General features: G+C 40.3%; 1 protein-coding gene across 1 annotated transcript in view; it reads left to right on the plus strand.

Annotated features, from left to right (window-relative positions):
* The window catches only part of uroc1 (urocanate hydratase 1), a 69,125-nt gene that overhangs the window by 46,823 nt on the left and 4,802 nt on the right, over positions 1-17,500 (plus strand). The window contains exon 15 of the mRNA XM_042090368.1: positions 16,304-16,402. Coding sequence (XP_041946302.1) covers positions 16,304-16,402 — 99 coding nt within the window. The remainder of the gene's footprint in view (positions 1-16,303; positions 16,403-17,500) is intronic.

The raw sequence follows: 17,500 nt of genomic DNA on the forward strand, positions 1-17,500 counted from the left end.
GACCAGTGGGCCGTGGCTGAAGTGCCAAACTTCAGCAAGTCACCTGCTCCCAGAGCGCCACCGTTGTAGCAGGCAGCACACTGCGCCGGGATTAGTGTGTGCTTCACCTCACTGTGTGCTGTTTGTGTTTCACTAATTCACCAATTGGGTTAAATGCAGAGACCAAATTTCCCTCACGGGATTAAAAAAATATATATACTTAATGCGCATATTTCCAGAACAGGTCTGCAACTTTCAGGCAGTTCTGAGTTCGAATCTAGGCAGGAGCAGAGCCATATAATGGCCTAGGCCTATTGTTATCATTTTTTGCAAGGTGTTGCTCCTGGTTTTTTGATAGCTGTTTTTGGGACACGTTAAACGTTCTTTATAATGAGCGCATATGGGGAGTAAAACAACTGTTACACGCTGTTACAACTGTAGGCTACAATGATTGCAATACAAAAATATTCGTGTGTTAGTTTTGTGATGTTTTGCAACCTCATGTGTTTTCAGGTTTGAGGTTTTTTTTGGCAAGATTGACCTTGGTTAGACTCTGCATATGTTATTTCTCCGTATGGAAAATAAAGTCAATTTTCGACACATGTCTGTTATTAGTTCAATAACAAGTGTTGCTTGTTAAAACATGTGACTAGTGAAACTCTAATGATTTTAGAAATATTTAGCCAAAGCCAAAAAGTGTTAGAGAGAAGGAGAGACGCCGGTGCAGCTCAGATGTCTTCTTAATTTTCTTAATTCTTTAGTAAAAGGTGCAGAACATTATTAAACTTTGACTAACGTTTCGATGTTTGTTAGTCAAAAACATCGACACATCGAAACGTTAGTCAAAGTTTAATAATGTATCCTGACCTGAAAAAACATTGTCTTGCTTTGCCGCAAACTCAGCAATGAAATCATAGGCCAGTTTACAGGTAGCATAACGTCTTTTTCAATTCATAGAAGGGAGAGCCCAGTCTCTCCTGTGACATTGAGGTGCGCAAATAGTTTTTAATAGACTGTTCAACTTCGAAAAGCTTCACCTGATGCCAGTCACTGATCGCAAATTAAAATTTCGGGAAGCTTCGTTCAATCTTTTTAAGTTTTAAGTGCAGTAGGCCCCTATCTGCCCTCTTTGGAATTATATCTCGAGCCTATTATAAGGTCCAGTGCGTTATGTCCTGGGATTCGGACGTGCTCAAAAAGAAAAGAAAAAACACTTTTTTTTTATAGATGGTTATGAGGAGCAATATGAGTCTGAACTCCGTGTCATTCACTCAACCCTCTTGTTGCTTTGATATCTTTTTCGTTGTCGTTTGAACGTCGGCAAGTTGCGGTTGCAATTTAAGTGAAATTTTCTACAGTAGGCCTACAACATGCAACATGCTTGTTAGGCTGGGGTACTCTCATGTACAGGTAAATGTTCAACAATTGCTGGTGTGCAGGCTATAATCAATTAGCTAAATCATTTGTCCAGCTGTTTAAAAAAAATTCGTGCTACATTCAAACGCAAAAGGTGCTTTGATATCTTTTTCGTTTGAACGTCGGCAAGCAGGCATGCTGCGGTTGCAATGAATGAGGATAATTGGTTTTATCTGCGGATTTATTTTTTGCATTATTTTGAATATGACTCGCTCCAGTCTCAACAGCACGTCTACTTTTTCCACACGCATCTAAGTTCTAACACACATCCCCTCTCGCTTTCTCTCTTTCCATCCCTGCGCACGGGGCTTTCTTTTTTTATTTTTTTATATCAAAGTCTTTTTATTGTATTTTCATATACAACAAACAACAGACACATAACAACCCACAACCCACCCACATCGCACCATTACTGGAAAGAAAAAAAAAACCAGACAACAAAAAAAAAAAAAGAAAAGAAAAGAAAAAGGGAGGTATATATCAAAATCACACATCACATTATGGGGGGGGGGGGGCGTTCACATTATACAATGTCATTAGAGTCCATCTGTTCAACCAATGTAAGAACAGGTTGCCAGATATTACTGAATTTAATGTTATTACCCTGTAAATAATAACAAATTTGTTCAAGTGTTAAATAGTGCATAACAATAATGGATTCCCATATTGTTAGATATGCTTTCATGGATTCCCATGTTGTTAGATTTGCTTTCATGGATTCCCATATTGTTAGATATGCTTTCATGGATTCCCATATTGTTGAAAATGACATGCCTGGTGTTTTATTGTATTCCAAAAATGTAACTATTTCAGATGAGATAAATTGAACGAAGCATTCATCAGCCAGCCATAAACTATTTAGGCGCCATGGGCGGTACGTGGCTTGTGAGACGGGTATCTGTAGTCTCATCAACACTGGAGCGTGGTCAGAAATAACTATAGCATTATATTCACATTTGCTGACAATAGGAAGGAAACAATTATCGATGAAAAAATAGTCTATTGGTGAATATGTCTTGTGAACATGTGAAAAGAAAGAATAACACCTGGAAGTGAGATTGTTAAAACGCCAAACATCTGAAATGCCGTACGAGCGGAGGAATAGTTCAGTAGTCTGGGCAGATCTAGTTGGGGATGTGACTCTGGGCAGATCTAGTTGGGGATATGACTCTGGGTGAGCTGCGATCCAAATGGGAAAGAGCACAATTCATATCCCCTGCCAAGATAAGGTAATGTGTGTCCATATCTGGTAGACGTGTGTCCATATCTGGTAGCTAGAATGACTGGAGTTTCATACAATCTACCTGTGACTATAACATATCTGCCAGATCTATCTACCTCTACTTTTGACATTGCAAATGGAATGTTCTTATGAATTAAGATGGCTGTACCCCTCGACTTATTAGGAAAATTAGAGTGATATACTTGGCCTATCCACCCTCCTCTTAGTCTAGAATGGTCAGATATCCGTAAATGCGTCTCCTGGAGGAATGCTATTCCCACATTCAATTGGTTGAGATGTGACAATACTTTTTTACGTTTCACAGGGTGATTTAAAGATTTAACATTCCAGCTCACGAAATTTACAGGGCATCCTATATCTCCTGTCAACATCTGTGCATTAACCATTTTCCATTTCGTGCAAAAGTATTCATGGACTCTAACTTTAACAAACATAGCAAAGATACATCCTCCAAAAAACAAAACCCTCAAAGAAAAACCTAGTGCGATTATTTCCCACCCCAAGTCACCTATTATCAGAACGAGGTGAACCCTAAACCCCTTACAGTGGTATCCACACATTTGTGCTTGTATTGGGGAACAGTTCTAACAGGTTGCTCTGCTAAAAGCTTTGAACTAAAAATAAAATCGAGATAGCGCTTCTTTATATCACTATAGGTAACATAGCATTGTCCTTCACATGCTTATAGCCTGCTTTCTTGTAAAAATAAAATCGAACAGAAATAAAAGTTAAAGGCTGCTTGTAATTGTTAACGGTACTTACACTCACCATAACATCATGTATGAGAGAATATGTGCCTAGCCTAGGCCTAAGTTACATTCTGCAAATTCTCAGTCATTAGAAGTGGGTCTCCCGCCATCGACGATGTTCGACTGGACATATAGCAGTGCTTGTTTCGGATCAAGAAAGTCCTTCCTAATCCTGTTGTGAGTGATCCGAAACTTCGCAGGGTGAATGACTCCATAGCGAACATCTGACCGGTCTTTCAGTAGTTGTTTAACCTCGTTCTTGCGCGTGCCACAGTAGGGGGGTAATCTGGAAATATTGAGATGGACAATTCTCCGTATTTCAAAGCGCCACCCGCTTGCCTCGCCCGGCGTAGTACATCAACACAGTCCTGGTGATAGTGTAGCTTCACGATAATGGCACTGTATTTCTGTTTTTTTCAGACTGTATTTCAGTTTTAACAGCCTCAAATTCACTTGCAAGGGCGTCTTTCAGTTCTGACCTGAGTAATGCAGAAATGTCATCCTTAATTGAAGCGAGAAGTTCAGTTTTAGCATCGGCCATACTTGCTTGTTTGCTGTTAGCCGTGTTTCTTCCCGTGTAGGTGAATTGTCGAAGGTTTTTCGCCATTGACATAATTTCCTCAGAATAAAATAAACAGGTAGTTGCAGGCTATCTAATGTATAACTTCAGATGTATATTTTTGGACAGTATTGCATGCTAGAAACAAAGTTTCTAAATAAAATTCAGCAGAGCTCCCCAAAACGCAGCTTACTCCATGGCCTGCTCTCTAGCGCCCCCGCACGGGGCTTTCTTAAAGGAGCTGCACCATTTTACAACAATTGCATCTACATTTTCATATTAGAATGTTTTGTCTGTTTAAGTGTAAGCTTAAACTACCGTGATCAATTTAAGTTCCCGTGCCCCCGCTGAAAGTCTCCTGCGCTTATCGTTACACTATCAAATCTATAAGTAATCGTGACAAGTATAAGTATATAGTAGTTTTGATCCCGTGAGGGAAATTTGGTCTCTGCATTTAACCCAATCGGTGAATTAGTGAAACACAAACAGCACACAGTGTACACACAGTGAGGTGAAGCACATACTAATCCCGGCGCAGTGAGCTGCCTGCTGCAACAGCGGCGCTCGGGGAGCAGTGAGGGGTTAGGTGCCTTGTTCAAGGGCACTTCAGCCGCGGCCCACTGGTCGGGGCGCGAACCGGCAACCCTCCGGTTACAAGTCCAGAGTGCTAATCAGTGGGCCACGGCTGCCCCCACAAATAGGGTATAAGATATATAAACTCACGCTATTGTATTATCATATATGTTTGGTAATGGCTCACTGCGTCATGGAAGCAGTTAAGTCAAGTCGCATCAAAAATAGTAGTGGCAGAACTCCCAAGTGACACCTTGTGGTTGTTTGTGTCAACTGCAGTTTGTGCCATTTCTGCTGAGAAAATGGGGTGCGTGATTCATGAAGGAACCCGTCCAAACTTAACTGGGACCCACTGTAGCCTACACTACACATAGCCTACACTACACTGATCTGCATTACACATAACCTACACTACACATAGCCTACACTAGACATAGTCTACACTAGACATAGCCTACACTACACATAGCCTACACTGCACTGTTCTGCATTACACATAGCCTACACTACACTGATCTGCATTACACATAGCCTTCACTACACATAGCCTTCACTATACATAGTCTACACTACACATAGCCTACACTACACTGATCTGCATTACACATAACCTACACTACACATAGCCTACACTACACATAGTCTACACATAACCTACACTACACATAACCTACACTATACATAGCCTACACTACACATGGCCTACACTACACATGGCCTACACTACACATAGCCTACACTATACATAGCCTACACTACACATGGCCTACACTACACATAGCCTACACTATACATGGCCTACACTACACATAGCCTACACTACACATAGCCTACACTACACATAGCCTACACTACAGATAGTCTACACTACACTGATCTGCATTACACATAGCCTACACTACACATAGCCTACACTACACTGATTTGCATTACACATAGCCTACACTACACATAGCCTACGCTACACTGATTTGCATTACACATAGCCTACACTACACATAGCCTACGCTACACTGATTTGCATTACATATAGCCTACACTACACTGATTTGCATTACACATAGCCTACACTACACATAGCCTACACTACACTGATCTGCATTACACATAGCCTACACTACACTGATTTGCATTACACATAGCCTACACTACACATAGCCTACACTACACTGATCTGCATTACACATAGCCTACACTACACTGATTTGCATTACATATAGCCTACTCTACACTGATTTGCATTACACATAGCCTAAACTACACTGATTTGCATTACACATAGCCTACACTACACTGATTTGCATTACATATAGCCTACACTACACTGATCTGCATTACACATAGCCTACACTACACTGATTTGCATTACACATAGCCTACACTACACATAGCCTACACTACACTGATTTGCATTACACTTTTTTTTTTTTTTTTTTCTTCACAATTTAGCACATACAACACACACACATCGAAACACGACAACACACAAAACAACAGGGACAAAGCATCGAGACACATCCACAGGACAGCAGGGACAACACATCTAGACACATCCACAGGACAGAAAAGAAAAGAAAAAAAAAAGACAATAACAATCCGAATAATAATAATAATAATCCTACGTTATCACAGTCTGTGGGTTATCCATTATTCAATCTAAGTTAGTTATTTTATAGTATGTATATTATTCAATATTAAGGACCAAGTAGATAAGTAATCTTGCAGTATTGAATGTCGTTTACTTGTGATTTCTTCGATGGGCAACAAGTTTATTATTTGTTCCAGCCATTGACCCAAGGTGGGTCCTGACTGGGAAATCCATGTACTAAGTATACATTTTTTAGCAAAATATATAAACACACATTTTCTTGTATAGGGAAACTTATTTTCCACATCGTAATTCAACAAATATAACATAGGGCACAGCTCAAAAGTACAGTTACACATATCCTGAATTGCTTTATGAATCTTCTCCCAAAAGGAGTGAACAGCTTTACAATGCCAAAATAAATGCATAAATGTTCCAAATTCAGTTTCACATTTTCTACACATAGGAGAATTAGTGGCATCAAACTTATTAAGCTTCACTGGAGTTGCATAGTATTTATAAAGGAATTTATAATTAGTTTCTTTAACTTTAATGTTTGTAGTCAAAGGTGAGGTAAATTGAGTGCACAGAATTAACCATTCTTTTTTAACTGAAAGTCATTTTAAACTCTATTTCCCAGTTTGTTCTCAGAGACAAAAAAGAGTTCTGTGAACTTTCAGACAGAGTTCTGTACAGGTGGGATATCTTCCCCTTAACCGAAGTAGCAGTAATAATAAATTGTTCCAGCTCAGTGGGATAGAGTCTAAGTTGTCCCTTTTTATGTAAAGATACAATGATGTGACGAACTTGCAAATATTTAAAAAAAAGTCTGTTCTGGGTATTTGATATTCTGCACAAATATCAGTAAAGGATTTAATGGACTCGGAGTCCTCCTCAAACATGTCTGAAAAAGTTTTCAGACCATGAAATGTCCAGTTTCGAAAATCAGTTTGAGAAAGAGCTAGAAAGTCGGGGTTAAATGCAATAGGAGACTCTTTGCTTATATGGCCTTCTGTATTCAGATACCTATTGCAGTCCTGCCAAACTTTCAATGTAGTTTGTAAAGGGGGCATCCCTACACTCATCAGGGACTGCAATTTATTAACATAAAGTGTTGTTGTGATCTCCAATGGATAGCATGTTAGTGATTCCAATGTGACCCAAAGCGAACTAGTTCCCAGCTTCCAACTTATTATATTTCTAACTTGGCAGGCCCAGTCACTCTAAAGCAATAACAAATAATAATGGGGAAAGAGGGCAGCCTTGCCTTTCCTAGTTGCATTGGGGGAGATTCCACACTATTCGTACAAACAGTTGCCTTTGGAGTATCATATATTGCTTTGATCCATTTAATAAAATTATAGCCTAGATTACATTTATTTAGTACCAAAAACAAAAAATCCCACTCTAAACGATCAAACGCCTTCTCAGCATCAAGTGATATTAATAATGAGGGTATTTTATCCTGATTCAGATAATGTATGATGTTAAACAGCCGTCTAGTATTATCAGATGAGTGACGACCTTTAATAAATCCAGTTTGATCTAATTTTATCAATTTAGGGAGAATTGCTTCTAATCTTTTTGATAACAACTTGGTGATAATTTTATAGTCGCAATTAAGCAAACTTATAGGCCTATAGGAGGCACAACTTTGTGGGTCTTTACCTTCTTTCAGTAAAACAGAGATTCTAGCTGTTTTCATAGAATCAGGAAGAGTGTTATGAGTAGAGAAGTCGTTGACCATTAACATAAAAACTGATTTAAGTTGTGGCCAAAAAGTTTTATAGAATTCTCCCGAAAAACCTTCTGGTCCTGGGGATTTATTGGCAGGCAATGATTTAATTGTAGAAAGGACATCTTCCTCAGAAAAGTTTTTATTAATGCTTTGTTGGTCTGAGGCTGTAACCTGTGGTAGATCCAGACGGTCTAAGAAGGCTGTTGCCTCAGGGATTGAAATATTTTCTGATTTATACAAATCACTATAAAAATAAAAAAAGTGCTTATTAATTCCTAATGGATCGTATGTTACTTCATTTTCAGTCTTAATGGACATTATAGTTCTCTTAGCTTGTTCCTTTTTTAAATAGTGTGCCAATAGTTTACCTGGTCTGTTCCCAAATTCATGCATTTTTTGTTTCAAATACATATTTTTTGCTTTATATAGTTTGAATGATCTAAATTGCTCTGGCTATAACTAATTTGTTCCAATTTTCTTCAGATTGATCTTGCTTGTGTAGTGCTTCTCTTAATAATAATTCTTCCTTCAGACCGTTAGTGATTGATTTTCTTTCTTTGTTTTTATAAGAGGAATATGATATAATGTGTCCTCTGAAAGTAGCTTTTGCGGCATCCCAAAGTATGGATGGGGCTATATCAGGTGATAAATTGTAAGTATTAAAATCTTCAATGCTCTCTCTCATTCTCTTACAAAATATTTCATCTTCTTATAGCATGTTATTAAATCTCCACATTTTAGATGTATAAGCTTCAATTAAAGTGATATCCAAGGAGACCATTGCATGGTCTGATATAGAAATTCCATGTATATCACAAGATGAAACAAACTTCATAAATTTTTTAGGAAGAAAAAAATAATCTAAACGAGAGTAAGATTTATGTCTATTGGAAAAGAAGGTATAATCCCTTTTTGTAGGGTTAATTTCTCGCCATACATCTATTAACCCTGTTTCTAATCCCAATGCACGCAACATTTTTGCAGATTTAGGGTTGGAACCTCCAGAGTGCGAGGATTTATCCAGATATGAAAGAGTTAAATTATAATCTCCTCCCATCAATCCAAATGTTATGCATTGTGTATTCAAAAGAGAGACCATATCAGAAATGAATGTAGGTGTATCTGTATTAGGCGCATATATATTAAGTATAGTTATCTCTTTGCCCCAAATTTTCCCATTCACCAATATATATCTTCCCTCTGTATCTGAAATCTGATTAATTAATTCAAAGGATATATATTTGTGAAACAAAATGGCAACTCCTCGGCTGTTTGTTTTAAAAGATGAAAAGAAAATCTGTCCAACCCAATCTTTCTGTAGTTTAAGATGTTCTTCAGGTGAAAGGTGAGTTTCTTGCAATAAGGCTATACCCACTTTCTCTTTTTTAAGAGCCGCAAGTATTCTTTTCCTTTTGATAGGATGTCCTATACCTTTAACATTCCAAGTTATTACTTTTAATGTTTTATCCATAGCAGTCCTTCAAATAAAAAAATAAAGAAAATACTCTTGCAACCAATCAGACTAGCATGACGGGTAGGATTTATGAAATAAAAAAACTGAAAAACAAGAAAACTACATTTAACACATGTAAAACACACATCCTCACTCACATATAGACCAACAAAAAAGTTCCATCTGCACCACCCCATTGCTGGGTGATATCTTCTGGTGACCGTTGTTTTATCTAAGAGTTAGGGTCAATGTAACCACGTTAGTTTAGGCTACATACCCTGAGGCAGCGTATGGAGTGCCCCCCTCCCCCATTTGTGTCAGTTCCTACAATAACCAAATAATCGCTTTCTGGCCTATCTTAAATAAACTTGTTTAGCTCCAGAATAGCATTAGACTGTCACTGAGTATCCGAGAAAGCTATAATCAAATCATTCGTTTATTTTTTTTATTTAATACAAACAGTGGCGTTCCTACTATTTAGGCCTACTTAAACATTTCAATAAACATTGTCTCCTTGTTTTTTGTCTCTGCAAAGGAGAGATGAACAAAGAAAGTAACCAAAAAATAAAGTTCAAGGGCTACATTGGCATTCTTAAGTAAATAGGAAAAACCAGATCAATGTCCAAGTCATTGTGTTTTCTAGTCATACCTCCAGTGTGAGATCATTAATCAGTGCGGATTCTCGTGTTCGGCCTTGTATAATACTTTTTCTTCCAGTTCTTTAATTGCTGCGGCTGGAGTTGGGAAGATTGTTGCAGACCCGTTGTCGTTGAAAACTTTTAGTTTAGCGGGAACCAGAATATGGGTTTTGATGGCCTGGGCTTTTCACTGTAGTCTGATAGGCTTGTACAGGGATCTTTGTTGTCTCACCTTGAAGGTAAAGTCGTGATCAAAGTAAATCCGTGTATTGTTTAGCATTACCTTCTTTGCCCAGGCAGCTTGCAAGACGAGTCTTTTAGTGCAGTTATTAAGGAAGGCAACAATAATGGGCCGAACAAAGTCTTTACGTTCTTGATAAGTGCGATGGGCATGAATAATGTTCAAATCCCCCTGCACTCCAAGCTCTTTCCCAATCAGTTGATCGAGGAATGCCATGATGTCACTCTTTTCGGCTACGTTGTAAATGCACAAATTATTTTGTCTCGACTTATTCTCCAAATGATCCATCTGTTCAACAAGTTCATCAATTCGAGATTTCACCCATTTCATAGTTTTCTGATTATCGGCCTCGGCATCATCCAAGTCACTCACCCGGGATTCCAATTGATCAACGCGCATTGTTGTTGCGTCCAGCTTTTGGTTCAAATCAGCCGTTTGTTGCATAATCATTTTGATATCGCGCTCTGTCTCTTGACGAAAGTCTTTCAGTTCATCCTTCAGTCCTTTGAACTCATTGCTTAAAGAATCTTTTAACTCAGCAAATAATTTGTGCATTTCACTTAATTCGGCCATGCTGTTTGCATCTCCAGCTGTTTGTTTGTTTGCAGTTTTCTTCTTTGATTGATACTTATTAAATTCCATATGTGTTCCGGAGCAAAGGTTCATAACTTAGTTTCGGCTGCTAGACATATTTTCCTTTTAGTTGTAGGATAGACAAAATATAGAGTTAATTTCGGGGGAGGTATTGAGCGAACTGAAATCACGCTGCCGCCATGTCACCGGAACCCCATACAACACTTTTGATTACCTTTTTCTTGCTTCTCATTTACTGACTTGATATGGTTATTGATTAGGGCCCGAGCACAGAAGGGCGCAAGGCCTTATTGTTTTTGTAAGGATTATTATTACTATTATTATTTGAGGTGGTTAACATGGTCGAAAAGTTTTTAAATTTGACACACACATCAGGTGTCACACAAGGCAGCTAGGCACAAAAGCTTGGCCCTGGGCATGGCCACTCAGAAGGCATAATTCTGTGTGTGTGTGTATGTGTGTGTCTCTTTGTGTGTGTGTGTGTGTGTGTGTGTGTGTGTGTGTGTGTGTGTGTGTGTGTGTGTGTGTGTCTGCGGGATGTTGTCCATGCCTCCCTTGCATACAGTAGGGGTGTGTGTGTCTGTGTGTGTGTGTGTGTCTGGGTTGTGCCGATGGACGATGATATTACGATGGTTGAGAGACATCACAACGGAAAGCAATCATCATGATGCCACGCCCCCACAGGCCAGGCACTAATTCCTGCTGTAGGCTAAAACATAAAAAAAAACTTTTCTGATGATGAAAAGTGATGCCTATGTAGGGTACTTTAGAGGCTGTCAGTCAAACAGTGCAAAAGTAAAAGACTTATTAGTCTATGTGAGACTACCGTTTTGTTCAAATAATTCCTTGCAACGTGCAATTGCAACGTGAATGTGTTATTGTATTTTTTTACATGTAACTAAATATGTAATGTTTTAGCAGAAAATAGCCCTAATGAATTGTTATTGTTATGACTAGGAAATTCTAGCTCTAATATTTTTGTGAGGCTACAGCACTGAAGCGCCAAATGCGTCCTTCTCCACCGTGTTAAAATAAACATTTTCTTTCGTTATCATTATAGGATACGAAAATATCCGTTTTTCACTGTAAGGCTTGTATTTCATGATTTGCATTTAGCAAAAGCCCCCAGACAGCAGCGGAGTGGTAATCGGGATTCGTTATTTGTAAAAGCCCCCAGACAGCAGCGTAGTAGTAATCGGGATTTGTTATTTGTAAGAGTGGTCATTGGGATTCTTTATTTGTAAAAGTTGTTCTTCGTCCTCCTAGCCTGGACTGTGCAACTTTCACTTTCCGCTGCCCTCGTCGTCGGCATGCCAGTAGCCTAATAACGTGGGATGCGTAGTATATGAGGTTGGTATAGACTGGGCTACTGCATTTTAGATGAGTGACCGCAGTATAGAGTGACCGCAGTATAGAGTGGCCGCAGTATAGACTGCAGTATAGAGTGCAGTATAGAGTGGCCGCAGTATAGAGTGACCGTAGTGACCGCAGTATAGAGTGCAGTATAGAGTGTAGAGTGACCGCAGTATAGAGTGACCGCAGTATAGAGTGTATAGTGGCCGCAGTATAGAGTGGCCGCAGTATAGAGTGTATAGTGGCCGCAGTATAGAGTGGCCGCAGTATAGAGTGTAGAGTGGCCGCAGTATAGAGTGTAGAGTGACCGCAGTATAGAGTGGCCGCAGTATAGACCGCAGTATAGAGTGCAGTATAGAGTGGCCGCAGTATAGAGTGACTGTATAGACCGCAGTATAGAGTGCAGTATAGAGTGTAGAGTGACCGCAGTATAGAGTGACCGCAGTATAGTGTGTAGAGTGGCCGCAGTATAGAGTGGCCGCAGTATAGAGTGTAGAGTGGCCGCAGTATAGAGTGGCCGCAGTATAGAGTGTAGAGTGGCCGCAGTATAGAGTGTAGAGTGACCGCAGTATAGAGTGGCCGCAGTATAGAGTGTATAGTGGCCACAGTATATAGTGTAGAGTGACCGCAGTATAGAGTGGCCGCAGTATAGAGTATATAGTGGCCACAGTATAGAGTGCAGTATAGAGTGTAGAGTGGCCACAGTATAGAGTGGCCGCAGTATAGAGTGTAGAGTGGCCGCAGTATAGAGTGTAGAGTGACCGCAGTATAGAGTGTAAAGTGGCCGCAGTATAGAGTGTAGAGTGGCCGCAGTATAGAGTGACCGCAGTATATAGTGGCCACAGTATAGAGTGTAGAGTGGCCGCAGTATAGAGTGTAGAGTGGCCGCAGTATAGAGTGGCCGCAGTATAGAGTGCAATATAGAGTGTAGAGTGGCCGCAGTATAGAGTGGCCGCCGTATAGAGTGTAGAGTGGCCGCAGTATAGATTGTAGAGTGGCCGCAGTATAGAGTGCAGTATAGAGTGTAGAGTGGCCGCAGTATAGAGTGACCGCAGTATAGAGTGTAGAGTGGCCGCAGTATAGAGTGGCCGCAGTGTAGAGTGGCCGCAGTATAGAGTGAAGAGTGGCCGCAGTATAGAGTGCAGTATAGAGTGTAGAGTGGCCACAGTATAGAGTGTAGAGTGGCCGCAGTATAGAGTGCAGTGTAGAGTGGCCGCAGTATAGAGTGCAGTATAGAGTGTAGAGTGGCCGCAGTATAGAGTGTAGAGTGGCCGCAGTATAGAGTGCAGTATAGAGTATAGAGTGGCCGCAGTATAAAGTGTAGAGTGGCCGCAGTATAGACTGGCCGCAGTATATAGTGGCCGCAGTATAGACCACAGTATAGACCAGAGGTGGGACCAAGTCACTGTTTGGCAAGTCACAAGTAAGTCCCAAGTCTTAGCAGTCAAGTCCCAAGTAAATACAGAGAAGGGCAAGTCAAGTCCAAGTCACATCAAAGCCAAGTCGAGTCCAAGTCCAAGTCCCAATCTTTTTCAAGTCCTGAACAAGTCATCAGGTACTCTTCACTTAATAATGTCATTATTAGCCTATCGATCATAATTTTAACACATCAATCTAATCTACAGTATTTTTTTATAAATACAGATTAAAATATGTTCAATGGTTCTGTCTTGAAAGCTTTTATGATATATGCATGCGCATACCTGTGAAATATACGCATGAGCATACCTGAGTAATCTGTACGAAACAGATAGCTATAAGACACTCAGCACAGCAGCAAATATATATTGTTTTTCCAAATTGCAGCGTCCACTGTAAGGATGAGTAATAATTTGACTGATGGCATTTCACTGTGCTAGGCCACAGATTTGCCTGCTAAATTAGTAAATTGCTGCGGTTAAATATTTTACGTTTTTGTTAGGGCTGTCAAACGATTAAAAAAACTAATTAATCTAATATTTTGAAATGAGTTAATCTAGATTAATTGCGGTTAAAAAGTAAAATTTCTCCCTAAAGACTAAGCTTCTTATATGGCCTATTAAATACAGCATAAATCAGAAAATTACTGAGTAACCACAAAGGTAAAAGTAAAACACTTCTATATTATTATAGTAATTTTGTTTTAAAGTATTCATTTCTTAAATACTACACATTTGATGCTGTTTATCTCATTTGTAAATGGTGCACTGTCACTTTAAGCCCATTGTGTGCCACTGTCCACACATTCTCCTACTGTAATGATATTTTTTACCAGCTCCATTCAAATATAGCTATGGCCAGAGCTAGTCCACAAATTCTAACATTGTTTGTGCCACATGTATAGCACAATATTAACAATGATAAGCATGATATTAAGTTGGCACAAACAGCTTTCATTCCTTTGGAAATAAAAGCATGTAATGACATGATGCTTGCTAGACATTTTCTGTTTGCAATTAAAAGTGAGTTATGAGCTTGATAGCCTGTAGCCACCTAGCTACGTGGAATGCGTTTCAATCGGCATAATATCATGTGCTTCATGTAAACGAATTATTGAAGACTTGAAGACTCACCAGTTCCATTACACAAAGGCAAAGACAACTCTTCATATTCTTGTCCATTTTCCAAATCACAGTGAGCGCAGCTTATGTCAAAGTGCCCTGGCTCTCACAGTTTACAACAGTAGCCTAGTGAGAACCAGATAAATCCGCAATTTCCTCTAATCTCGTCTTTGTTTCCTTCATGATTTCCCTTTATACGTTTCTTATATTAAAAAGGAGATATCAATCATCATCAACAAGGAAGCCAGCTGGAACCTGCCACTTGTTTTCTCTCCCTTCCGCGCGCGCTGAAACGCATTCTCAATTAAATGGAGTAGGCTAGCAAGTTGGATCTTAATGGAGAGGACCCGAAAAGGATCATCTTTATGTAACATGCTGTTGGTTTGACATTGTAAACGTTGTCTAACAAGAATGCAAATCAGTTTGCAGTAAAGCTATAATCTTTATTTAATATTGGTCCTTCCTCTGTCTCTTGGTGCCCTACACACAGTGCGTGATGCGTGGTGGTAACAGAAGCACTGACTGATCATCACTGTGCTCTGCCTGTTTGTGTCCACTATGTGTTTTGTTTTTTTCATCGCGGAAGTGAAAGCATCTCTGGGGTGACTGGTCCACGATCAGGAAATGTATTTTTTGACTCGAGACATGTCAAGTCATTACAAGTCAAAGAGGCAAAGTCCAAGTCAAGTCTCGATTGAATAGTATTCAAGTCCAAGTCGAGTCGCAAGTCATGCCTAATTTTATCAAGTCGAGTCTGAATTAAAATCACGACTTGAGTCTGACTCGAGTCCAAGTCATGTGACTCGAGTCCACATGTATGGTATAGACCGCAGTATAGAGTGCAGTATAAAGTACAGTATAGAGTGACCGCAGTATATAGTGGCCGCAGTATAGACCACAGTATAGAGTGACCGCAGTATAGAGTGTAGAGTGGCCGCAGTATAGAGTGACCGCAGTATAGAGTGTAGAGTGGCCGCAGTATAGAGTGTAGAGTGGCCGCAGTATAGGCCGCAGTATAGAGTGGCCGCAGTATAGAGTGTAGAGTGGCCGCAGTGTAGAGTGGCCGCAGTATAGAGTGTAGAGTGCAGTATAGAGTGTAGAGTGGCCGCAGTATAGAGTGTAAAGTGGCCGCAGTATAGAGTGCAGTATAGAGTGTAGAGTGGCCGCAGTATAGAGTGTAGAGTGGCCGCAGTATAGAGTGTAGAGTGACCGCAGTATAGAGTGGCCGCAGTATAGAGTGCAGTATAGAGTGTAGAGTGGCTGCAGTGTGACAGCAATGAATTAGGTGCCCTGCTCAAGGGCACTTCAGCCGTGCCTACTGGTCGGGGTTCCAACCCTCCGGCTACAAGTCCGAAGCGCTAACAAGTAGGCCACGGCTGCCCGTGTGTGTGCGTGTGTGCGGGATGTTGTCCATGCCTCCCTTGTATACAGTAGGGGTGTGTGTGTGTGTGTGTGTGTGTGTGAGAGAGGATTGATACACAACTGTAATGAAATAGCTTTATTCTGATTAATAGAGCGTCACCACCTACATTACTACTTCTGTTTATGTGTTCTTCTTCTGTGTTGTTTTGCCTGCTCTTGATAGGCTGGCTGTCTTCACTAACTTAATCTGATTGGCTCTGTGTTTTCCTGCCGGCAGGTGGTTGGCTCCCAGGCTCGCATCCTCTACTCAGACCAGAAAGGAAGAGTGGCTATCGCCATGGCAATAAACAAGGCCATAGCCAGTGGCAGGGTCTCGGTACGATCACACACTCATGCCATATACACACACACACACACACACACACACACACACACACATTCACAACACTCATGTCACAGACATACACATACACACACTCATGCCACAGACACACACACACACACACACACACACACACACACTCATGCCACAGACATACACACACACACACACACAGTCCACACCGTGGTGACTCTTGCACACTGCTCCAACAAACAGTGGGCCCGATGCGATACGTACATTTGCGAACGTAGCGTTATCAGCGTCATGGACACACCGCAGATTGCGAACGCTGTCAGACCCAAGTTTCCGTCGTATTTATTAATCGTTCAATCCTTAGTGTAAACTGCTCCTTTCTCTGCCTTTCTCCGCCCATAAACGCAATTTACGAATGTCCACAACTGAGTGGCAGCACCTACATACAAGCGCAGTTGAATGAAGTTAACTGATGACAACATTAAAAAGAATCAAACGTTTAGCGATCATGAAATAATACTATACATGATAAGATGTCAACAAGCAGGGAGATAATGAAGATCAGTAGTTCTACTCAAACTACTTATGCACGTAGGCTATGGAAGATTGATCAAATCTAGCAAGTAGGAAAGTTTAAGTGAATGATGTGAAAGTGAAAGTAAGACATTCGAAAGGCCAACGAAAGTTAAGGTTGCTTTTGGTGGTACAAATACTTTCACCACAAAAACTGGTGCTCTAAATAGCGATTCTGTTGTTTTTGAAAGGTTCTCTTATTGACGCATTGAACTGCAATTTGGATTAACACCTGCTTTTACAAGGCGTAAGTATTTAGGCGCAGAATAGACTTGTACTTTCAGGAGCAGTCTTTGTACATACCGCGGAATACATAACTAGGCGCTCTTTACTCTTCCCCTCCCATCTTTTTACGCTAAACTCCCACTTTCCCCTGGATCCTCCCATGAATGCATATGCATGATATGACAAACGCAATCTGCCACTTTCGGCTCCCGCAACAGGCAGTTTGTGCTTTTACATCATTGCGGCCTGTTTGTACATACCTCGCAATGATTTTATACGTACATTGCGAGACAAATACGCCTGAAGTGGGCGCAAAAGCGT

Source organism: Alosa sapidissima, chromosome 4 (assembly GCF_018492685.1).
Source record: "Alosa sapidissima isolate fAloSap1 chromosome 4, fAloSap1.pri, whole genome shotgun sequence".
Lineage (NCBI taxonomy): Eukaryota > Metazoa > Chordata > Actinopteri > Clupeiformes > Clupeidae > Alosa > Alosa sapidissima.